Source organism: Sinohyriopsis cumingii, chromosome 8 (genome assembly GCF_028554795.1).
Source record: "Sinohyriopsis cumingii isolate HCF-2022 chromosome 8, ASM2855479v2, whole genome shotgun sequence".
Lineage (NCBI taxonomy): Eukaryota > Metazoa > Mollusca > Bivalvia > Unionida > Unionidae > Sinohyriopsis > Sinohyriopsis cumingii.
Genome location: NC_142968.1, coordinates 114,878,475 through 114,904,487, shown reverse-complemented (window position 1 = coordinate 114,904,487; position 26,013 = coordinate 114,878,475). Strand labels below are relative to the sequence as shown.

At 34.5% G+C, this 26,013-nt stretch overlaps 1 protein-coding gene across 1 annotated transcript in view; it reads left to right on the top strand.

Annotated features, from left to right (window-relative positions):
* The window catches only part of LOC149794429 (uncharacterized), a 49,993-nt gene extending 24,298 nt beyond the window's left edge, over positions 1 to 25,695 (top strand). The window contains exons 5-12 of the mRNA XM_089969113.1: positions 4,374 to 4,594; positions 13,549 to 13,644; positions 14,282 to 14,377; positions 18,961 to 19,020; positions 20,347 to 20,547; positions 23,172 to 23,533; positions 24,616 to 24,833; positions 25,499 to 25,695. Coding sequence (XP_089825239.1) covers positions 4,374 to 4,594; positions 13,549 to 13,644; positions 14,282 to 14,377; positions 18,961 to 19,020; positions 20,347 to 20,547; positions 23,172 to 23,533; positions 24,616 to 24,833; positions 25,499 to 25,684 — 1,440 coding nt within the window. The 3' untranslated portion in view covers positions 25,685 to 25,695. The remainder of the gene's footprint in view (positions 1 to 4,373; positions 4,595 to 13,548; positions 13,645 to 14,281; positions 14,378 to 18,960; positions 19,021 to 20,346; positions 20,548 to 23,171; positions 23,534 to 24,615; positions 24,834 to 25,498) is intronic.
* The last annotated feature ends 318 nt before the right edge of the window (positions 25,696 to 26,013 follow it).

Sequence of the window (26,013 nt, the reverse complement as noted above, 5' to 3'; positions counted from 1 at the left end):
CGGAAAAAGAAGGGATTGACATTAAATTGTGTACCATGTAAAATTCATTTAGAAACGGGGATTATTATTACCTTTTATCGTTAATTACATACCTCACTAATGATTAATGAGTGGAAATTCATCATTGATCTTTAGGAATAAACCAAACAGCACACAATTTCAAGAATGTGTATGCGTATTATTGCGCCATGGACAGATCACAATTTGATATACCAATAGTATTGTTATTTCAAATTGCTTTATACCAACACTTTAATAGCCATGATATATATATATATATATATATATATATATATATATATATATATATATATATATATATATATATATATATATATATATATTATAAATTAAACAACACCAACACGTAGAATTATAAGTATAAGTATAATCTAATAACATAAAAATAAGTTTACTAATACTTTAAAAACGAAAGTGAATTTGTAAATTAATTTTCAATATAATATGATTAATTATTTATAAAATACTTGATAGTAAGCGTTATGTACACCATATTTTTTATTATATAAATTGAGTTCTGATAGTCTATTTAACAGTTGTGAAGATTTATTAGTATATATATTTTATATATTTATCTTTCTAATTTTATTTTTATTTTATTAATATTTTTTCCTTTTTTTCTTTCTTCTCTTTTCTATTTATTTATTTTCTATACCTCTAATAAGCGTGCATTATACATAATACAAATATTGCTAAAACTGTTTATCTCTATTTATTAATAAATTATATATATATATATATATATATATATATATATATATATATATATATATATATGTGTGTGTGTGTGTGTGTGTGTTATTTAAGTATAACCTTTTGAGCCAATCATATTTCGCCGTTGACGCGTGTGCCCCATAATGTACATGTTTTGAAAATGAGAGTCGCTTGTATGCGATGTATCTGTGGTGAAAAAGAAAATGTCTGATTGTTCCATGGAGCAGGATTCCTAAAGTTTAATTGAGTATGGTAAGTATAAACTTACTTTTGCATCTACCACTGTTCATTAATTAAAAGAGTGATGTATCGCAGAGTCGCAAACATGGTATATGAAGTTCTTTTCACCGGTCGTCACCTGAGCGCGACGTAGTCCCGGCAGGCAAAATTCGCGACATTCGCACGTTTTGGATCCCGTAACTTCAGTTTGGTGCAACGCAGGAAAGTCAATTATGGCTTGATGAATAGAAAAATATCGCAGGAGTGAAACAAGCTATAGAGTATATCCGTGTGTCTTTAAAGACGGAAATAGCAGAAGGAAATCGAGGGTCATGGGTGGAACCAAGTATTTGGAAGTTACGTACCTTCTCTCTTATATAGTATGAAAGAGAGGGTCCTTTGCCAGAACGGGTCACTGGGGTAATCAGAGGTATTTTTGTGATTCTGTATGATTTTTTCCTTCAGATTATTGTTGTTTTTTTGTTTTTTTTGTCAACATCAAGCTCGCGTCGAGCACCTGTGGCTAAATTAAATTTTCATTCAAACCTGAAATCATTATGGATTTTATCAATGAATAAGATGATGCTATACCTTACTAAAATAAAGGTAACAATGAAATAAATTGTATACAGGAATAACATTTTATGTCATTCTCAACAGTGTTAATACTTAACAAGACCCATTGTTTTTGCTCAGTGCTAAGTCTTCGACTGTAAGAATTTAGAGACTTCTGACGTTTGTGGTCTGTCATAAATAAAATATTTCTGGTTGCAAACCCAGCATCACTCATAGCTTGAAATGCTGTTGTACGGAGTGAGTGACCAGTATAGCGCTGCACTCCTGCATTCTTGCAGATGTCTGGCGTGAATGAGGAGAATTGCTTTGGTTTGACCGGTTCACAAGTATACCATTTGTCAGTGAATTCAGGAGATCTTAGTGATTCTTTACTGCATTGCGTAAATAAGGCCTTTGCTGCTTTGTCACATTTCTGAAGGAATTTTATTTACAGATTTCACTATAAAAGTGTTTGTGCCAGTTGCATACATTCTTTTGTCTGATGCTTCTTCAAGCTTCCATCAACACCACCTTGGTGGGTTTTTTTTTAAAAAAGTGTTTCTTGATTTAGAGTAATGTACTCCATGCCAGATTCATCATTTTCAATTTTTAAGGAATTTGGGGTCAGTTGTTGGTGCAGTTCTATACTTCTGGTCATAAAATTAATAGCCAGCAGCAGATACCATATTTTGAATCGAAGGACAACAGGGTAAAATTTTTGAAGATAGGCATTGATATTTCCTAATTCTTCCAGTGCTGGGTTGGCCTTGAAATACCTGATTTTAAATTCGATCTCACTTTTGCGTTTAACAATGAATTAGTATTTTTAATTATTTGTCTTTGACAATGTCAATATCATTTCCATTGTCCTTCAAGTATCTGTTTATGGCTGCACGAACATTTTTCAAGGAATTCTTGTGATATTCTTGCGCCTGATTGGCTGGCATTTTTGTGACCCTGGATGATAAAAATTTTGGTTAGGCCTTAGCGTAGAACATTCTTAAATGGCCACTCAGCTTGTCTAGTCAGATTGTGTTGAAGTCAAGTTTGTGTCCAATATGTTCGATGCACCAAGCTGTAAGTAAATAGAAAACTATTCATAGCAATACAATTCTTACATTAGGCAAGATCATTTTTAAATACACATAAAGACAACATGCCCTGCAATTTGGACATATATTGTATACTTATGGTTGGGATTTATGTATGTAATATGGTGACATTAGTAATTAATTAAAGTCTTTCAAATTTATACAGAAGAAATATTTCTTGAGAGGAAGAATATCAACGCAAAAGGTTATGTAATTTCTTTTTCATTGAAATTAATGACTACACATCGAAAGTAATTGAACTTAGCAAAACAATCACTTTATGGAATATTATATACATTTTTCAATGGTATTTAGTTACATTGTTTGAGATATCATGATAACATTGTCATGTCAACAAACTATGCACAGTGTTATTATATATGTTCAAGATCTATCCATCAAAGATGTTTTATGACTATCTTCTTTACCATTTAAAAACTTTATTCAGTCTTTGAATAATGGTCTCAAAAATATTTGTTTTTATTTTTGTGTAAGTAGTCATATTCACGCCATGCCACCACACGTTTGAAAATAAGCAAACAAAATTATATAAAAAAAATTTAAAAATTTACCATTAAAAACGCCAATGCCCCATTTTGTGTTTCGTTTAGTACCCTTCTGAGTATTGATTTATTTCAATAGCTTTTAAGTCCTCCTCAGATAATTTCTTGAATACTGGCTTTTTTCCCTCAGCAGTCTCAAAATCGATTGTCCCAGTTCCCACGCTATTGTTGTTATTGTGTATGGCTAGGGTGACGAAGGACATGGGATGCTCTATGAGGGAATTTGTCAATCTGTTGTTCTGTTTCGTTTTCAGCGCTTGTAACATCCATCGCAATATCATCAAATCCATCTCCATCTGCTTCAATCGCTGCTATTATTTCTTTTAAATACTTTTCTTCTAAGTGTTCAAAAAACTCTGCAGAAAATTGCAGTGAAACATCATCGTAGAGAGAGAGAGAGTTTTAAAGTCAACCCGACACGAGAGAGAGAGAGAGTTTGTGATCGCTGGTACTGTTACTAAAGCAGAATAATGTCTTAGATCAACTGTAAATATATTACAATATTTCAATTACCTTTTGTTGGTTCGTCATTTCGCTTAGTTTATATTCCTCATTAATTTCCACGCGCCGGTAGGTGAATAGCTTAGCTTTCCAGTGAATGGCGAAGCTAACCATGTGTTTGTAGTGCTCCACTTTTATCATTAAAACCATCTTTCATGTTTAAATCATAAGTGTGTATTATATTGATTTAATCAATGTGAAGAAAAATAGAAACTAAAAAAGAAAACAATCAACTTATCAAAATCCAAAGGTGAATGTGAATAGCCACAAAGGGCATAGAACTACATTTTGTAGCGGACACACTCGGGGATGTAAGGAGTTCATTCACACGGTCCATACACAGCTGCCTGTAGTAAATCTTAAATGCATTCAAAGGGCAAATATATGTATTGTATGTGATATAAATTAAATATATGTACAGTATGTACGCTGTATCGATGATATACCACTCGTTGTATACATATTTCATTAAAAGGAAATTCGGCAAGCCTCGTTTCCTTGTAATGATAAAATGATACAACTCGTGGTATATCACTGATACAGCGTACTTACTGTACATATTATATATATATATATATATATATATATATATATATATATATATATATATATATATATATATATATATATATATATATATATATATATCTGTGTGTGTGTGTGAACAAATTAAAAATAAACCTTTTCTTTCCATGTCTTTTCTTAACAGATTTGTGATCGAAATCTGTCAGTTATTAACGACCATGAGACGTACAGTGAAACCCCACTTTCTCCGTCTGTCCAAGAGACTTCGCCGTCAAACCCTGACATATCAATGTCTGCTATGGTTCATTATTATAAGATGTTGCAGACGCCTATACTTATCATTGTCAGTTTGATTGTGACCTTTGTCCTTGGTTGTGTCATCAGAACCATCGAGCGAGATAAATAGTTTGTGAATTTCAGGTATGGTATATCTTTTGCCTGAGTATATTTATCCCTGTTTCATTTTTTCTTTGAGCCTTTTAAAATTTGGATAAAAATAGAGATTCTTGGGATTGTTCGGACAACATTTTTGGAAAAGGATACTGAATGTATATTTTCGTTTTAGTGTCGGTTATCGCGTAATGGATATTGAATCTCGCAACACTTGAATTGTAGGATTTAAGTAAGAACAATAATTTGTTTACTTATGTATGTATTGATATGTTTATTTCTTATTTTAAACATTGACTCGGCATTGTATTTTCCATGCAGAAAAAGAGAAAACTTATATTTCTCTAATAATTTTGCTGGTAGCAAACAATTAACTTTATAAGATAAGAATTCTTTATTTCAGACTACAAAGTCTTTATGTGAATTGTTTTAATACTTCAGTCACAAGTAAAATTTTAAATGAGACTTTAAAACCACGATGCTTTTAATGAAGTTTCACACATCCACTAGAAGCATTGTATTGGGATTCAGCACGATCACCTCAGTCCACGCATTTATATTGGAATTCCGCACGATCATTTATGTCCGCCTATTTATATTGGAATTCCGCACGATCATTTATGTCCGCCTATATATATTGGAATTCCGCACGATCATTTAAGTCCACCTATTTATATTGGAATGCGGCATGATCATTTAAGTCCGTCTATTTATATTCGAATGCAGCATTATCATTTAAGTCCGCCTATTTATATTGGAATGCAGCAAGATCATTTAAGTCCTCCTATTTATATTCGAATGCAACATGATCATTTAAGTCCGCCTATTTATTTTAGAATGCAGCATGATCATTTAAGTCCGCCTATTTATATTGGAATGCAGCATGATCATTTAAGTCCACCTATTTATATTGGAATTCAGCATGATCATTTAAAGCCACGCATTTATATTGGAATTCAGCATGATCATTTAAGTCCGCCTATTTGTATTGGAATGCAGCATAATCATTTAAGTCCCCCTTTTTATATTGGAATTCAGCATGATCATTTAAGTCCACCTATTTATATTGGAATGCAACATGATCATTTAAAGTCACGCATTTATATTGGAATGCTACGCGATCATCACAGTCCACGCATTTATATTCGAATTCAGCATGATCATTTAAGTCCGCCTATTTGTTTTGGAATTCAGCATGATCATTTAAGTCCGCCTATTTGTATTGGAATTCAGCATGATCATCTCAGCCCATGCATTTGCTACATACATTATTCTGATATCAAATGAAATCTTGATTGTCTATCATGCATTGTATGAGTAGACAAAAAAATATAAGTGTGCGATGATCTTTCAAGCCAAGTTCCCACCTGCAAAACTTAAATTGTTGCAGAGTTTAATGTTGATCAAATGCCACTGTGCCTGAGAGACTGTTACGTACTTTGATACTTGTATTTCCAACTTGTATTTCTTCGTATATAGCTAATATATTACTGTTTCTTAATTTGTATTTCGCTACATTCAACTAATATCAGTTGTGTCAGACCACTTTAGAATTTATTTCGGAGAAAAGGATATAAAACAATTGTTTATTTTAGAAAACATTTCTTGTCTGATTTATCCATGCTGGTCACTCATTTCCACTGTGTATGTATGTGAAAAGCATGCACACATGTACAAGTTCTTAAAACTCCTTTAGGTTGAATCTATCTTAGGCTGTGTAAATGGGTGTGGTAAATGAAAAGATACGATGCCCCATCATAATTAATTGACTAAAATTAATTGTCATGAATTGGTCAGTGACTTTGCGTGGCACATTCATTTGGAATTATGTGGTGGAAGGGTTTCTTGTCTGCCCTTTCGATAATGTACTTTGTTTTTACCATAATCTTTGACATGGTACCGAATTGCAGCCACTCACTGAAATGTCTACCTTCAGCCAGAATCAAAAGTAATATGTATAGGCTCTACAAAGATCCGTCGACCTGCAGTTGTCTGCACACTATGGTATGCCAGATAATAAATCTCATATTTGAATTTCTACAGATATTTTGACGTACACACATACACACACACACACACACACACACAGATCTTTTCAGATATTCAATGAATATTTATTTCTATATATACCAACGTTTCCCTTGATATATCAAGTGATTTACCATGAATTAAAGTCTTAAGTCAAACGGCCTAAGTAAAAAAGCGCGTGACGAATTTATTCAAAATATCACAGATTACTTAAATGTTGATAAAGTCTATTCAAGGAATGTACTTATGCGTATAAACATTTACCAGTTTCTGCTTAATCGTGCCAACCAGAGTACACTCCAGTAGTCATAGTAGGGGACATAACTTAAATGCAATCATGAATATTTTCAACAGAATTAACATTAGTAGATGTAATAAAAGGTTACGTATGTAACTCTACATACTTCCCATAGTCCATTCGTCGCCATTCTTCTAAACATGTTTTCTGTCTTTCTATGGACCCATTTATATCATCTTAATTATGCACAGTCTTTTTTATTTCTCAATAGGTCTTCGACATGAGCCTGTCAGTTCCTCAAGACCATAAGAGAAATCCCATTCCAAGGGACACCCCCGTCACACTCTGTGACTGTACTGTCTGCTTCTAGTCAGCATTATACGTGCTTAATGCTTCTCATAGCAACATTTACCGTTGTATGTGTTTGCCCTTGCATTGCAGCTATTATCTAAAACTTAAGTCGAGATCGTGTCAGGTATTGATCTTTGTGGAAGAGATAATATTTCTACGTATTTGGATCCTGATATTATTGCCACCATTTATTTCATTATTTCGTTGAACAAATAGTTCCAATTAGGCATCAGATAAAGACATTTTAATGTCTTGAAGTTAAGGGATTATTATGTTGATTCTATTTTTATTTGATAACATTTGTAGTGCACATTGACAATATTTCTTCACTGATACACTTCTAACCAATAATTTTCGGTTAAAAGTGTGCCGTGTGCATTTAATATTGTTTGCATATCCATTGGATGTCGACATGGTATACTATGATTACTGGTTGTAGGAAACTAAATTAATAATGTATTATTTATACTTAATTTAAGCTTCAAACGTAAACGAGATAGAAAAGAAAAGTCAGAATGTTTTTTTTTTAGTATATTCACATACAGTAATAATATCAATGGAATTTAAAACTACCGTGCCCATTACAAGCTTTTATGGCATTAACTTTATTCATTGTAACCTCTGATACGAAACGGGCTCTTCATGCTTTATCACGTATCTAAAATATATGTCACGTGTAAAATGAGTATATAATTGTAATTATAGGTGTATGCCGAACTGCAGAGGTGTAATTATTAGCAAACAGTTAAATTATTTGAGTAGGTCAAAATCTCCCTTTTTTCCTACATGTTCACGTTGTTCGATGGTTTCACAAAGGTACACGTCACAAATTCTGAAAACTTTCAACTGTTTCGTAAATGTCTCCTATGAAATAAAATACTGAATTTCTGAATGATTCATATGGGAATTAAACAAATGTCAGCATTACTTTTGTTGGATTCATTTACAAAGCCTTATTATACAAACTGTTCCCATCAGCTATAGTATGGTGTATGCATACTTAAACACACACGAGCGCACGTGTGTGTGTGTGTGTGTGAGAGAGAGAGAGATGCAAACATTACGAAGATAGTCATAAATGGTTCAACTTGGTCGGATCTATCAAAGTCTATGTAGACGTGGTAAATAGAAATATAAAAATAAAAGCGGTGTCCCATTAATCGTTGTAGTAATGTATATATCATGAAAGTCAATTGTGTATGAAATTTAATGCCTTAGCATAGTACAATCATTTTGAAATCACGATACGCACTGGTTTCCTGCTATTTTGACAATTTTGAGCAAACATCTGGAAGAACGTATCAATTACACTTGCAGAAACTTGCATATATTAAATAAAGTTGAATACAAAACCTTGAGAGTTTGTAAATTGCTTGCACATTTAGCTGTGATCTTAAGCATTATTGGCAAAACTGCCTTCATAACAGCATGTCATTTCCTTAGATCAGGTGCAGTGTAACAGTTGTTGCTTGTATTAAATGTTTTCAAATAATCGCAGACTTTGCTCTAACCTTATATCTATTCATCTCAATAAATTGATTTTGACATATCTTATTTAATTAAATTAAGCCATATAGATCAATTATGAGACAAACAGACGTAAATGCATTCTTAACTTCGTTCAGTTCTGTAAAAGGCCAAGAGAGATAATCATAGAAATTTTGAATTAGTCACTGAAAACAGGCAAAGATAGCATGAAAAGGGAATGAGAGATATCCTCTTGGAGTTTGGGGGATGGGGGGGGGGGCTGCGTTTTCTGTTAGAGGCTTGACTCTGAAACGATCAACACAATCTTAAAATATCCAAATACCCATGTCAATACAATTGCTTAGAACATGGAAATGAATCCGGATTTCGCTTCATTAGCTTTCTCGTTTCGCTTAGAACTTACATTTGAGACAAAGAGACAAAGACTGTATTGATCTATACGGCACCTATCTGGTTTATCGTTAGTTAAACCGTCACCATTGTTATCCTTCTTGTCTACAACATTCTTGTCTGCATACTTCCTCTTAATGGTCTCCTCTTCATTGTCTCCAATGTGATCATAATGTTTGGATTTCCAACTGCTGGCTTTGTATTTTTTTGTGACGTCAATATCTGAATTATCATTTAATCCAAATGAATCAGATGACTTTCGTAAATTGTTATTGTAACCTACCGTATTAGCCGTTGTCATGACAACATCATTAAAAACAAAGATACCTTCACCTCCATCCACATGGTAAAAAATATATCAGTCACCATCAACTACAAGATAAAAGAAAGATGCCCTTCACCACCAACTACAAGATGAAAGATGCCCTTCACTACCAATTACATGGTAAAAAATATATCAGTCACCACCAACTACAAGATGAAAGAAAGATGCCCTTCACCACCAACTACAAGATGAAAGAAAGATGTCCTTCACCACCAACTACAAGATGAAAGAAAGATGCTCTTCACCACCAACTACAAGATGAAAGAAAGATGCCCTTCACCACCAACTACAAGATGAAAGAAAGACACCCTTCACCACCAACTACAAGATGAAAGAAAGATGCCCTTCACCACCAACTACAAGATGAAAGAGAATTACCCTTCACCACCAATTACATGGTCAAAGAAAGATTCCCGTCACCACCTACCACGTAGTAAAAGAAATATGCCATTCAACACAAATCACATGGTAAGAGAAAAATACCCATCACCACCTGCTACAAGGTGAAAGAAAGACACCCTTCACCACCAACTACAAGGTAAAAGAAGCAGATAAAGAAATGGATGGTAAAAGAAAGACTACATCACCAAATAAATGGTAAAAAAGATTCCCTTCGCCACCAACTACATTGTAAATGAAAGAAGGAGATGGTAAAATAAAGATACTGTTTACCACCATCTACATGGTAAACTAAGACACCCTTCACCACCAACTACAAGGTAAGGTAAAAGAAAGAGGTATATGGAACAATAAAGATACCCCTCGACACCAACTAATTGGTAAAATAAAGATACTATTTATCACCACCAAGCTAAAAGAAGGACATCCTCCACAACCATTCACATCTAACTACAAGGTAAAATAAAGACGCCCTTCACCTTAACAAAAACAAAAAAGAAAGAAGTTCATGGTAAAATAGAGATACCCCTCACCAGCACCAAGTTAAAAGAAAGACCCTCTTTACCAAGAATCACAAGGTAAAAGAAAGACACCCTTCACAACTAACTACAAGGTAAACTAAAGACACCCTTCACCACCAACTAAAAGGTAAAAGAAAGAATCTGATGGTAAAATAAATATATTATTCACCACCAACTACATGGTAAAAATTACACCCTTCACCACCAACTACAAGACTACAAGATAAATAATAATAATAATAATAATAACAATAATAATAATGAGGACATTGTTTAGCGCCTAATCTTTAGAAGCTCTAAGCGCTTTATAACATTAGACAACACCTATAACAAAAAAAAACACATATAATGAAATTATTACAAAAACAAACACCATGAAATTAAAAAACATAAAAGAACATGTTGAAAATATTTAAGGTAGGAAACATTATTAGGTCTTTAATTTTTGTTCTTGCAGTCGAAATAAGTGAGTTTTAAGAGCACTCTTGAATGGGATCACTGTGTCTTTGTGTCTAAGTTCAGTGGGCAATTGATTCCACGTTGCTGGGCCTTGGTATGCAAAAGAACGTTGTCCATATGACTTCGTTTTCATAGTGGGAATAATGAGTATACGATTGTCAGAAGAGGAGCGTAAGTATCTTGCTGGTAAAATATAAAGATACGGTAAAATAAAGAAGTAGATGGTAAATAAAGATACCCTTTACCACCAGCAAGTTAAAAGAAATATAACAACCACAAGGTATAATAAAACACTCTTCGCCACCAACTAAAAAGTTAAAGAAAGATACCCATAACCACAACTACATGGGAAAATAAAGCCATTAAATTAATGTTCTATTTTAACTTTATGAACCCATTTGCGGCAATGAATGTGTTAAAATGAACTGCAGTGCAAGAATACGGCGTTTGTTAGTTTTCGTGTTTTTTTCTTTAGTTTTTAAATCTCAAGTCCATATCTCTGTATGAAACCTTTTCCATAGCGAATGTACTTTCTGACTAATAATTAAATAAACTATTCATAGAAACACTGGACGACTAACTCTAAAAATGTTTGTAAAAATATGTAACATTTAAAACGTCAGCGTATAGCTTAGACATTTGGGTTAAAAGTTAAGATTTGACGTAAAACGTTAACTTTCAAAATATGCCTTAAACAGGGACAACAAGTAATTGAACAGAATCTATCCATGCTTTCCAGAACATAATTTCTGACTCCTAATGGAATTCTTGAGGAAAATACATAGAAACAATACATTCAAGTGAAAGCTGACACAATAAATAATACCCAGCCCTCTTGCGAAAAATAAGAGCTCACCTGTAAAAGGTACCATGGATAAACCAACACACTCATGCGCGCGCACACATAAACACGCACACACACAATGGCGTTCATGGAGTTAAAATGCAATTTCAAAATGTTTTAAATGAAACTAGACTCCCTTTAATTATATAAATTGCATTTAATATTTCGTTGAAACTAAACGTCCCTAAATATAAAATAAAGGTATAAAATAGAAGTGATAAAGATTTACAGCCTCTGATTATTCTAAAACAAGAGGTACCAATCAGTTTGACAGACAGGTACCAATCAATTTGACAGACAGGTACCAATCCATTTGACAGACAGGTACCAATCAATTTGACAGACAGGTACCCATCAATTTGACAGACAGGCTCTGAGCTAGGTGGGTTATAGGTGAACCTTCTCAACGGGGATATTCAACATTTCAGACATATAATCACTCTCTCTTGTTGTCATCATCCCCTCCTGCCATGTTTTTTTTTTTTTTTTTTCATGTACCTCCGCCTCCTCCTTAGTGCTAAAGTGTAATCTTTCCTTCTACAAAAAATAGACAATGCATTTCGGCATTTTTTTTAAAATTAATTTGCGGAATCAAGCATAATGATTACGTTATATCATTTTAGGCGTTACAGTTATTAATAACTGACACAAAATTACATCATAAAAATGGCATTGCATACATTCATGCTTTACATGCTGATAAATTCACAAATTCGTTTTGAGAAGCCATTGTATACTAGTTATTAAGCTTTATATAATAAAAAAAAGACTTTTTCAAATATAAAAGAAAATGAATTAGCAATACAGAGTTCATGTGGATTATACAAAAATTAGCACTAATTATTTTCTGGCAAAATAAGCTTAAAAAAGTAGCAAATGTACAAACGTTCAAGAGAACCGTAATTGAAACAAGTTAATTATGATCACACTTTTCCTTGCAACTTTTAGCACGCGTAGAACACTGAAATGTATTGCTTGCAATATACTGCTGAGTTCATACCATGTTTACACATCTTCATAGGCATAAAGGTCGTTTACCATTTGCTTTTAATTACACATAATATAAATATCTTGAAATGTTTACAACAGTCATCACAGGTTTGAAATAAATATGGCCTTCATTTTTAACGAGATATGTAAATGGAACTTTATACTTCTTTTTGGACACGAACTAAAGCAAGACGAAACAATTTTAAGAAGAAATTCTTGAATACACTTACCAACACGTGTCTTTCTTTTGTATGTTACGCATATTATTCAGTCTATAAATGCATTGTTTGAAACAAGTGGAAGGGTTTTAAAAATCATAGTGTGCTTGTACAGTTCACCTGCTGGTGATATCGTTGATACCCCGTATTACCAAAGAGTTACGAGTGAATTATACTTTACCAAACAACTTTTGTTGCCCAGTCTTAGTTAACTAAAGAAATCCGTACGCTGACATGTAGCACCCAATCGGAACATCCACGGCCTTTTCCGTCACGTCGAGAAACAACCCTCGTATACAATTCGTCGCCTATGACAACTGCATTCTGAGCTAATATGTCCTTTCAATGTTATTTCACGAACAGACGGAAATGGCCGAGCGACTTTCTGATTGGAAAGCACTCTGTACCATCTCATGTAACCCTTCGAAATGCCCTTATTTGGCTGGGCAGAATTAAAACGTTCAAACTTTAAGCACACCTGTTGTAAACAATAAAGTAAAATGGGTTATGCTTCATTTATATGAACAGTCCCATTATCAACTTACAAACTGCACTGTTTCTGTAAATTTGATAAATAATAATGTTTGACAGGAAAGTGTCGCTCGCCGTCTTCGATATCCTAAACTCAATTGTTTTGAATTGGTTTTGTAGTTATATATAAAGTGTTTGGGATAGATTGTAGCATGCAAGTTACGAAACAAATTTATGTCCATATAAGTTCAGGAGCAAATGTTCATGACGATACGGATTTTGGTGGGCATGAGTTAGATAAATATGTACCAGATACAAATGTCTTTAATAACACAATCATAAGGTTGGATGTTGGGAAAGGGGGAGTAGTCTCTGAGAAAGTGATTAGCAAAATCATTCTTGATTTAGCAGGGTCGTTTCAGTTTGAATTTTCTGTAATTTACCGTTCAGTAAGACTAATTGTAGTTTATTGAATCCCTATGACATTTTATATGCCGTATCTATATTACATTATTCAGCTAACCCATTAAGTAAAGGGGAGATAGAGATACAGCATAAAGAGGTGAAATATCACATATTAAATGATCGTTAAGTTACATTATTGGTAGAAAAGAAGAATAAAGCTGACTGCATTTTATTGGCACATATTTCTTTTCTTGTACCTAATCCAGTATTTTGCTTTATTTTTATTCTCTGTTAGAAAAGACTGTTCTTGTTATACCGCAAGAAAGGGACACAACTCTTCATATCCTTATCCTAAATAAGTGGTCTGACTAATCGGCATTAATTTCGTTTTGGGTTATAGACAGTACGATTCAGAAACAAAATTTTATTGAACAGTATTAGATTTTCGTAATTTTTTTTTTCTTCAAGTATCCATTAAACTGTATTAATCGATGATTTCCAAACCTTACTTGCCCAATATGTTATTAATTTTCCATGTAACGAAAATGAAAGGATACACGTTATTTTCAACCTAGACCTAAAACGGTTCACACACTTCACAGTCGGCCATGTTTATCTCTTCAGGAAACGCATTTTCGACACACAACAATGGATGACTACACAACTCCTGTGTAAGTACATTCAAATCATTTTCGTGTAAACACTTCACAGCAATGGATAGATCTTTTTGTGTCATCTGCTTCTATACTATAGTGCTCTTATTCGATACCAAGATTCGTATCTAACCAAAATGACAGTTCAATCTATTTATAGCTCTTTGTTCCATTTTATACTCTCTCTCTCTCTCTCTCTCTCTCTCTCTCTCTCTCTCTCTCTCGCTCTCTCTCTCTCTCATTTAAGTTAGTCGTTCACCCATTTCTACATCTATTTCTGATTTTACATTTTTCCATTTATTTGTCTGCTCACTTGTCAGTGCTAGCGCAAGGGCGTCGGGGCAATTTCCCCACGGCTTGAGGCAAAAGGGGGACACCGTCAGGGAACTTTTTCTTTCAGCAGAAATGTTCCATGTATTTTACTTCACCTTAGTTTCACGGGGACAATTCTTCACAACATGTATACTTAAAAGGGAGAGGGAGGTTGTCAACAAACATAAAACTGTTCTCTGTGCAGAGTAGGGCGCCAATAAAGAGCATTGCCCCTAACGCTTCGATAGGGCACCACTAAAGAATATTGCCCCCAGGCACTGTCCTTTGTTTTTGCTTTTGTTTTTTGTTTTTTATTTTTGCTTTGTTTATTTTGTGTGTGTGTGTGTGTGTGTGTGTGTGTGTGTTTGTTTGTTTGTCTTATGCCTACATACCATTTTACGTCACTATATGATCCCTACAGTCAGTCAGCAGGTCTGTTTCCTGACCCACTGGTCGATCTACCGATGCACATATGCATTCATTTATTTATCCAATCATCCATGTACATACATTTGCATGTATGCACATGTACGTATGTTATATATGTATGCATTTCCCAGGAAAAGTTGTCCCATGTATTTGTCTACGGGACTTTTTCGATGCAAGAGGTATTTGTCCCTGACCTGATTACACTCAACGCAGCACGTTTCTCCTCTACACTGCGCTTTTCCTAAATAACTGCATGCAAGCTTGATACTAAAATGGGTCAAAGCCATGAAAATATAATATTCGCATACATGGCTCTTTGGATAAATATATAACAAGAGACAATGTTTGTAATTCGAGAAATTGCAGTTGTTAACCTCACTGCTATAGAGCTAAACACGCGCACCATAGAAAAAGAAGATTACGGTTTGGCCAAAAGAAGTGGAACATATCTAGGTGATTACCTCAGATAGATCTGGATCAATTAGCCGCAGTCTCGACATCTTCTTCTTTATAAATAGATTACAGCGGCATGCATTAAGATAAGATAAGATAGGAATTCTTTATTTCAGACTACATAGTCCATACATCTAAATTAAAATAAGATATAAGGTAAAAACATTGTAAACATAAAAGAACATATATATATCATACGTACAAGTCTGACTATTTGTTTCAGTTTTACCTTGAATAACAATGATTTGTTTTGTACTATTCTTGAGTTTTCAAAAGCTCCAATCCATTATTATTTTATACTTCTTGCTGAGTAAACGTTTTAACAAAATGTAGAGACGTCTAACGAAATGAAGATTCATTTTCTGTTATTACAAAGTTATTATCATGTCTAAGCAAATAAATATGTTCTGGGTTTAACGCCATTTTTCAGCACATGATAGGCTGTACATGGCGGCCAGTATCTTTGGTGGGGGAAGAACCGCCGACCGAGGGAAGCTACCAAAAAGAATCTATCAATATCTTTTACCTTTTATCTATTACGTCCTTTCACACAGAGTCATGAAAGTGTTACGAATCACTACCAGAAGTATTTTGTTTATCACACTCAGGATCATCTTCAAAGTCACGTTCAAGTGTCAGCACTTGTTTTAAATTTTGATCTCGACCTGCACACCGGTTTAGGCTAGAGGCATGAAACGAAGTAATCCGAAGACTCTCTTATCCAGTAATGTAACTGGTATCCAGTCACGACAACCCTGTCAAGGCCATATGAATATTTCTGGAGGTTTTTTAAGTTTCTGCTTTACAACTCAGTAAAATAATAAAATAAAAAAATATACAATTTGATATAGTGCATTGGCATTAAGGCCATTAGGATACAAAGTATCTAACTTATGAATCCAGTAAGTTTCTTTTATGAGTCTATTCATGTCACCATTGTAGCAGTGCTACTGGTTGTGGTGTTGTGAGGATGTACCTTCTTACAAGGTGTCCGCCTTATTTGGCTATCGTTATCTAGAGAGTGATCGCTATCGGTATTGTTGTTGCCCGGATCGAGTAAATATTAAAATAAAGTGTGAAATTATAGATGGAATAAATAGAGATTTGAGGAGATATATAGAATAGAATGACACGTACCCCCGTACATGGAAAAACAAAAGAATTTAATCAATTATATAAACGACTGGGATAATGCATTACATAAGGATGATAGACTTCTTTTCGGAATAAATCATTCACCGAATTTCAAATATAAATATATTTATTTAAATAGCCGGTCTGTTTTAAATGATAGAATTAGTTCATGATTTAATCAAGTGAACGATCGAAGTCATTGCCTTGTACAGCTTCATAGCCTGCTTATTCCAGTCCACTCCAACTTCAATATGGTGATTCATCTAGGTCCTTTCGCTTTTTCCCTTTTCCAACCTCCCTACTGTCTCGCCTCTTCGACCCTCAAACTTTGTGTGGGAAGGTGGATACGTTAAGTACGGAGATACGTAGATACTTGGATCAGTAGGTACGGAGATACGTAGATACTTGGATCAGTAGGTACGTGGATACTTCAGTGGATAAGTCCGTGGATACGTCCGAGGAGCTATTTGCCCTTGTGCTTTCAAGCTTTGTTCGCTTCTACTGCCATATTGTGTCCGTTGACTTTCCAGACATCCGGTCCCTTTGACAAATGTTTTACGAAAGAATTTCTTCCAAATTCAATCTCGGATTCCCTTAAATTTTCACTCTTGCAGGTAAGATGCAGACTGACTAGACTTTTTCGATAAGGGGATCTTAACCCCAAGAATTTTCGTTTGGTAACAAGGCCCCTTATTTAGCGTAACCACTCAGGATTAAATATATTTACTGTCTTTTATATATATGCGTCAAAATTGAGGTCAGCTTGACTTATACAATTCCAAGCAACAGATCTGGAAAAACTCAGCTTCTAACAGTTCCGATATAAAATCGAAGTTATCCTTTCCTTTTTTAAGTCGTCTAACGGTTAAGTAAACGAAGGCTTAATTAAGAATCACTTCCTCTCCCGACACAGACATTAGAAATCATTACAGTATAGCGATTTAACAAGCACCTGTTCCCAAAAATCTAATTGTTCTCTGGCCCAAATTAATGCGCCCTTCATAGATCGACAGATATATGCATCCTTACAACCATGCACAATATATATTGTCATGAAAGAATAATCGAGTAGAGAGTGATTATTGGTGTTAAAGGTGTTGAAATATTACAGGAAAAGAGAGGATCTCTATAAATTTTATATATGAAAGCGATAATTAGTCATTCTCTTAGAAACTTGCTGAAGTGTTTGTCCAACATATTGCATGATACATTTTTTACAGGTTATCGAATAAATCACATCAGTTGATATGCAGTTAGGGTTATAACGTATAGAAAATACCTCTTTTAAATTAGCGCTACTGAAAGAAGTACTTTCTCTTATGTTTGCACATTGAGAGTATTGGTGTTCTGTTACATTTGAGTGACGAAAATTGTCTTTTTTTAGTTTCTGTCTTCAAATTCTTATATATATATATATATATATATATATATATATATATATATATATATATATATATATATATATATATAATTGTTATGACGATGCGTATCATTTATGTCATTACGTAATGACGTAATTGTTATTTGAAAATAAAAGACGTCACCCGTTTCTTTCAAAACATTTTGTGCCTGAAGAAGCATAAATGCGAAACTAGTTGCACATAATTTTCGGTGTTTGTGTTGCTTTTTTATTCCAGTTCAGCTTTACAACTCGACACTTTTCGTACAGAGTAATTAAACTCGATACAGCTGTGTATTTATATTTATAACATACCTATTGCATACTGTTATTGCCATATAACCCAATACATATTAAGGTCACGTGTCTACATTACTTGTATTGGTGCCGTCATAATTACATTATAGCCGTTTAAGACAGAGGGACTCAATTTGGACTCTATAATGATTGTTATGGAAGACAGAGGGACTCAATTTGGACTCTATAATGATTGTTATCTAAGATAGAGGGACTCAATTTGGACTCTATAATGATTGTTATCGAAGATAGAGGGACTCAATTTGGACTCTATAATGATTGTTATCGAAGATAGAGAGACTCAATTTGGACTCTATAATGATTGTTATCGAGTGTTTCAAGGTCACAATAAATTTCTGTCATGATCAGATTCTTTTTTCTTTCTATATCTTCCCAGAGTCTGCGCAACACTGTCTCAAAGTTTGTCGACGTTCATAGGGCCTATCCATGATAAGGCACACAGGAAAAGTAATTGAATGTACTCGTTTATCCGCCCACAAATGCATGTAGACTAAGGAAGGCAGACAGAGAGAGACAGAATGATAAATCGATTGATTGATTGACCGTATCTTTCTAGGTTGGGTGAATCACTTCCGAAGACGGACTATTTAAAGAGGAGGACTGAACTTATGATACGGTATGGATGTTTTTGTTTATATGTATCTTCTCTTTTCCAAATATATATATAGGTACATACGCACATGCACATCTGGGCCGAGCAGGTCTCTTTTAACCGGGTCGGGTTTTCACCACTATCTCAGCCCTAATATTTGCCAACCGTAAAACAAGTTTTTTTAATATATTATTATAGTTTCTTTAAGTTTACTACCGACATTCAGAAAGATTGCGGTGAGGGAGGAACCTCACCAATCAAGATCATATATTTATCGTAAAACCAGGCCTGTCAGGTAGTGCAACCCTAGTATGTATGTATGTATGTATGTATGTATGTATGTTTAGAGAGAGAGAGAGAGAGAGAGAGAGAGAGAGAGAGAGAGAGAGAGTAGATAGATATAGATACATATCGTCGTATCCCAATCGTATTGCATTCGAGACTTTCACTGACTGCAGACGAAAGTTTTGTTTGAAGTGATGTGATGTGTGATTTTGATTTTTAACGTAGCTTTAACAATTTTTCAGTCATATTGCTACGATGTCTGCAATGTGGCAGTTTATAGTGATGTATAGCACTGAGGCATCATGCCGCAGACATGTAGCATGATGTCCCACCCAGTCACATTATCCTGACACCGGACCGACCAGTCCTAACACTAACCTCTTAATGCTGAGCGCCAAGCGAGGCAGCTGTTAGTACCATTTTTGTTAGTCTTTGGTATGACTCGGCCGGGGATCGAACCCACGACCTCCCGCATCCGAGGCGGACGCTGTAACCACTAGGCCACCGGAGCGGTCTTTTGTTTGAAGCTAAAGGTTAATATTTTTCGAAACGAAATATTAAGTTAACTACCATATCTTGTACCAACATATGAATTTAAACTATTCAGCTGAGTTTCGAAACTCTCAACTAAGCACATCATAAATAAATGTCATTCAAATAGAAGAGAGTAATATGTAAATTTCTTACAATGAATAATGGGGTATGTGGACTGATTTATTTAATTCGACAAAATTTTCTCAACTAAAATTATTAAGTTTACACACACAGATATATATATATATATCGAGATTTGTATATTTCATATGTGATGAATGTTTGTAGACATGATTATTTTCATACTTAGTTTGCTATACTGTGGCGGGATATCAGTAAGACATCATGGATGTGCTAACCTGTCGTAATATCTATATAATCTTGCCAATAAATTGCAATTGATAACGAACTTTGTTGGCGTAAAAGACGCCATCTTCATCACGTAAGATATAAAAAAAAAAAAATATCTCGTCTTGACGATGCCATCTTAATGCTCCAGTACAGTGCAGATGTTGTTTCTGTGATATACAGAAGGCGGTCTTACATAAAGGAAATAAAAAGGGAGTGTGGAACTGATCGTCCGCTCAACGTGTGTGTCGTTGGCACGTATGGTGCTGGAAAATCTTCCTTCATCAACACGATAGCTGCTGCCTTCAATGGAAACCGTTGGCATGAGCATGCAGGCATTGGTGACTATGGGGGAAGAAGAGGTGTGACTACTTATGTCCAGAGGTAAAAAGCAACTCTACAGTATTTACGTAAAAACACAACTTATTTTCACACTTTTACACTCACCACAATTCAGTTTGACAACGGTACAAATTAATGGTCAGAAACTACGGTAATGTCGTCATACTGTGCCTATGGTTCGTTGTCCAAAAACGCAACACACGGATATTGTTGATAACAGTCACTGAGAGTTAATAAAAGGGTAGTAAAAGAAGCTACAAACAGGTTCGCTACAGCTATGTAGGGTTTAGTTTCAATCATTGTATGATATGCATTTTTAAAAGTTGGATAACAAACAGACGAGTTAGCTATGTATAAATCCTTTTAACAAAACGCAAGAGGGGAATCGCAAGACTTGGGTAGAATGAGAGAATCTAATTAGATAAATACGCAACCATAATTTAATAGTCATAATTATTATACGCTTTCATACTTACAGAATAAGAACTCATTATATAAGAAAAAAAACGTAACCAAGCATATTTCACAATAGCAGATTTGTACAGAGGCTGATATAACAGGGGTGGAGGTTAGATATATCATTACCTGATTAACATCATATATGATATAATAAAACCTTAAGACCAATGTTCATTTGTCAAGAAACACACCCCAAACGTGGCACCATCAGGACTAGGTTTTACCCACCATTTAGAATTGGCAACATTTGGACGCTAATTAGAGGGGCGTATTAACCATTAAGCAGACTAAGCACGTGCTTAGGGCACCAGGGCCAAAGGGGGCACCACAAAGTTGAGAAAAGGGTGAAAAGAAAAGAAAAACGAATGAAGATTTGTAAAAAAAATTGATAAAACTAGTGCAAATTGATCATAATGTTCTGTTTCTTGATCATGGTGCACCCTAGGGTTATCTTCCCAGGTGTACGTGGAAAGGAGGGGGGCACCAAGATTTGTCAGTGCTTAGGGCACCAGTGAGCCTTAATCCGCCCCTGCTAATTAGTGTGCATACACATAGTTCACTATCATGACAAATTATTTCCTCTTTAATTCCCAAATTATTACATTGCAAACATCTGTATTTGCCTCTTACAGCCTTAAAACATTTGAAACTTAATATTGTTTTCATTAGAATTGACTAGTATATGATATCCCGATTAATAGTATGTGACGTCACTCACTACTTTGCAAATTGCCATGCCTGAAGTCCATGATGGTGTCAGACGTGGAGGCAGTTCATAGCCGCAATTTCATTCACCGGTCAAGAACAGAAGTTCACAGTAGAGAAAACGAAGTCCAGATCAGGGCATAGTGTATGGGTTCAAATTCTACAATTGATGCTGCCTGTATCGGCCATCGCCTTGTGTCCTTGGGCAAGGCCTCAGCACTAAATATTTGTTTGTGTCTTTGCCTTAAAACACCAAAACAAAATAAATCCAAGAGGTCCATGATATTGAATGTCTACGTTAATTGATATTTGTTTGACAATGATAATTTATATGTTAAACCTGTGCTATAATACTGATAGTTGATCACAAAAACATGTTTACACTCTTCTTCACTTCCTTTTTTTCATTTTTTGTGGAAAAAGGTTGAACTGTCGGCCCGACAGTATTCGTAAGTTTTAAATTTGAATTTATCGTACAGAAAACGATTGATTGGTTTGAACGCCTTAATTATACGACTCAAGCAAGAAATATAAATGTTTATTAACATGAACATTTGTCTGTTAAAGGTTTTCTGCTGCTTATTTGTTCACTTAGATCATACCACAGTTATATTAATGTATACTGTATAATTAAGAGGGAATTTATGAACACGGTATTTTAGATCACAGTCAAGCGAGATACTCAACAAAATAAATGATAATAGAAATAAAACTATTAGGTTCACATCCATATTATTTTTTTCTCAGTTTGTTTAAGGCTACAATGATAATAATAATTATCACCAATTTTATTTACAGAACGTAATTTAATGATTCCAATAATCGTCTTTAACGTCGGCCTTTCAGAAACTGAACTTCCTATTTTACAGGATTTATAAAGCCACGTAGCTTGAAAACCGATTACAAAATGCATCATCTCCGTTGTCAAGCGTAGGCCATTCAAAAAGCCATGAGCTTGAAAACCGATAAGGCACTGCACCAACCTCCGTTGTCAAGCGTATGCCATTCATGTTTAATATGCATTATATTGTCAAATGAAACAAAAGACGCCTGAGGAAATGTGATTAGGAATTATTTAGTGCCAGTTTGACAAAGAATTATTCAGTGCTAGTTTTACTAAGAGTCATTTAGTGCGAGTTTGACTAATAATTATTTAGTGCCAGTTTGACTGAGAATCATTTAGTGCCAGTTTTCGAAGATGCAGTTGTATTACTGTTTGTTAAATTATCAGAGATAGCGTTCTGTATGTCAGGAACAAAGCATTTCAGTTCAGTATTTGATCTTATTGATATTATTTCGAGGAATTTGATCTAGAAATAGATCTCAGATGAAATTTAAGAAAACCCCGAGCAAAGAATTAGTAAATTATATAAATAGACTGGTGTCATATCCTTGAGGACTCATTAAGCAAACGTGCCAGTTCCATAGTTTAGATCGGATGAAAGGCCAGTATTTCATGCTCGAAAGTCCAACCTTTGTGTTGTGGAAACCTATAATTTCAGATTTCCAAAATGTTGTCAAGGAAAGAATGAGAAGTATGCTACGGTGTCTTTGCCAAATCTCGTTGACATTGCGGGATTTCCAGAGGAAGAAAGCATTCATAACGAAGAGATACTTCGAATCTTCTTTTTTGGCAAACTGGGTCACGGAGATGCTTTAAAGGAAGCACTTGATGATTATATGGATCGTGGTATTGAGGGGTTAAAAGAAAAGTACAGTCAAAACAAGAAGAACGAAAATGTTTACAAAATCGACAGGATTATATTTGTTGCTTCGGCAGGGCAGCCGATTCCTGAGAATCTTATCAAGTGCGTCGTTAATGCTGCCCAACCAAAGGGGAGTAGTCTGGATAGATACAAAAGAGGCAAGTCTCTCTTCCTCCCCCCTCTCTCTGTTTATTATATATATATATATATATATATATATATATATATATATATATATATATATATATATATATATATATATATATATATATATATATATATATATATATATATATATATATATATGTGTGTGTGTGTGTGTGTGTGTGTGTGTGTGTGTGTGTGTAAATAAAATTTGTGTTGGCTACTTTGATCACGTAGATCCGTGGTGTACGTTGTGAGGAGATAGAACGTAGATTTCCTGTCATGTTGTCGTCTGTTTGTTTCTGTAAAAGAGAAGAATGCAAGTTTAAAGCAAGATTTTGACCATAGCGTGCAGTTATCCATGTAACTATAGTGTGTATGTGTCATCATTAATTATCCATTAAAAGGCATTTTCAATCATTTCAGTTTCCTACAAGTGTTGATGAGATTTGGAAGTGTATTTCGGTTTTGTGTTGTTTTCGCTTTGTGTTGAGCTCTAAACAGCGGGATTTATGGTGAATCCAGTATAGCGAGTTGATTTTTCTGTGCTAAAACTAAGTTTTTCGACTTAAGCGAAGTTTTTGCAGTTTAATTTCAAATTGTGTTAGGCTAATATTTTTCTGACCATAATACTCTAAGTAATTTTAACGGATATTTTCCTTTCGGAAAAAAATTGCTTGTTTACGAGAGATATGAAAATGAAACTCCTGAAACAATAATCCGCTATACCGTGAGCTGAAATATGTTGTTTCATTTTCTCTCTCCCCCTAAAATAGTTCAGTTCCGTACATGTAGATCTAATTTATTACCAAGAAAATAATGCCTACTTATGTTCTCCAAATTTTCACAAGGTAACAGTCACATGAGTATTTCTTCTTGGCTTCTCTGTAGCAAAGTTTAACATATATTACATTTGATGTCTCCAATGATGCTTCAGTGTGTTGTTCTTGTTTTATGTAGGTTTCTAATTTTGAGTGTCAACAGTGATAGTAGTAGTAGTAGTAGTAGTAGTAGTAACAGAAGTAGCAGAAGTAGTAATGGCGTTAATGGCAGCCTGTTACCTTTTCATGTCAACGTCTTTGTTATTGTATATTAGCCATACCTATATTTGGCGTTTTGACGCATGCTGGTGAGGTGGAAGCAGAAAAAGATGAAGAGCTTGAAAAGAAGGCGAAAAGGTTTATGCAAAACCTTGGAATAGCAAGGCATCGACTGCTTCTCTGCTCTAACTATTGTGATGATGTTGATGGTGGGACACGCACAGAAACAGTTCTGCCAGAATTGGATGTGCCCGTTCTTGAATTTATTGTTCAGGTAACCAGAGTTCCTTTCTACACGTAAGTTAAACTCTTCTCCGCCTTTCTTTGTATTTCACACTGTAGACGACAGTTGGGGGGGGGGGGGGACGAGTGGCTCACCGTTACGGATCACTGCCATCTCACCTCTGTCTGCGTGGGTTCGAGTCTCGGGTTCGGCCAATGTGGGTATGTGAGAAAACTTGCCAGTAGCTTTTCGTGGGTCGGTGGTTCTTTCAGGGGTTTTCCATGGTTCTTCTTCCACCATTTATACTGAACGCCATGTATAGCCTATCTTGTGCTGAGAAATGGAATTAAACCCTACTACAACAACAACAACAACAACAACAACAAATATAACAGTTTGGGGTTTTTTTAGTATACAACCACACAAACAAGAAAGCAAACTCTTTTGATTACTCTTGCAAAATTTTCATTATTACATTAAAAGTGTCACACCTAATCTTTTGAGTTAATTCTAATTACTACATATAGATACATTGAAAGTGACTTTGTATTAAATCGATTTTGTGTAAAGATGCCGATGCATTATTTACAAAAAAATGCAATTTAATGTTTTATTTGTTTCTTAGCTCGGAAGATTATATATATATATATATATATATATATATATATATATATATATATATATATATATATATATATATATATATATCACAACAGGTATTCGATCGCAGCCTGTCTGTTCTTCACGACGATGAGATGTATGATGAACCACCCAGTAAAACACCACTGCTTCCTAATCAGACACCTGGATGTGATACAATCCCATGGAACTGGGAGACTGATATTGTTAAAGCTGTTGCCGTGTTTATCATATTCTATGTGTTTTATTCATTAATAAAATGAACTGTCATGAACGTAGTTGTGGCATGTACTCTTTATTATCTACAATTTGTTGCTCTCTATTTCTACACATTTTGATCTTTTAAAACTCCCAAAAGTAGCGACATTTGTTCCCATGTTTACAAATATCAACTGTTTTTATTACTTATGATCATCACCCCAAATAACAACATCTGACTTGATTCCGTTGAAACAAAGCTGCAAAATTTTTATGAAAGCTGAGTTGCTTGCAAAGCTTATCATATTTCTTTAGTTACAAAGTTGAATGCTGGAATTCAGGAAGAATTTTATATCACGTTGTTAATTGTTTTGTTCTGAAGTCATGGGGGCAG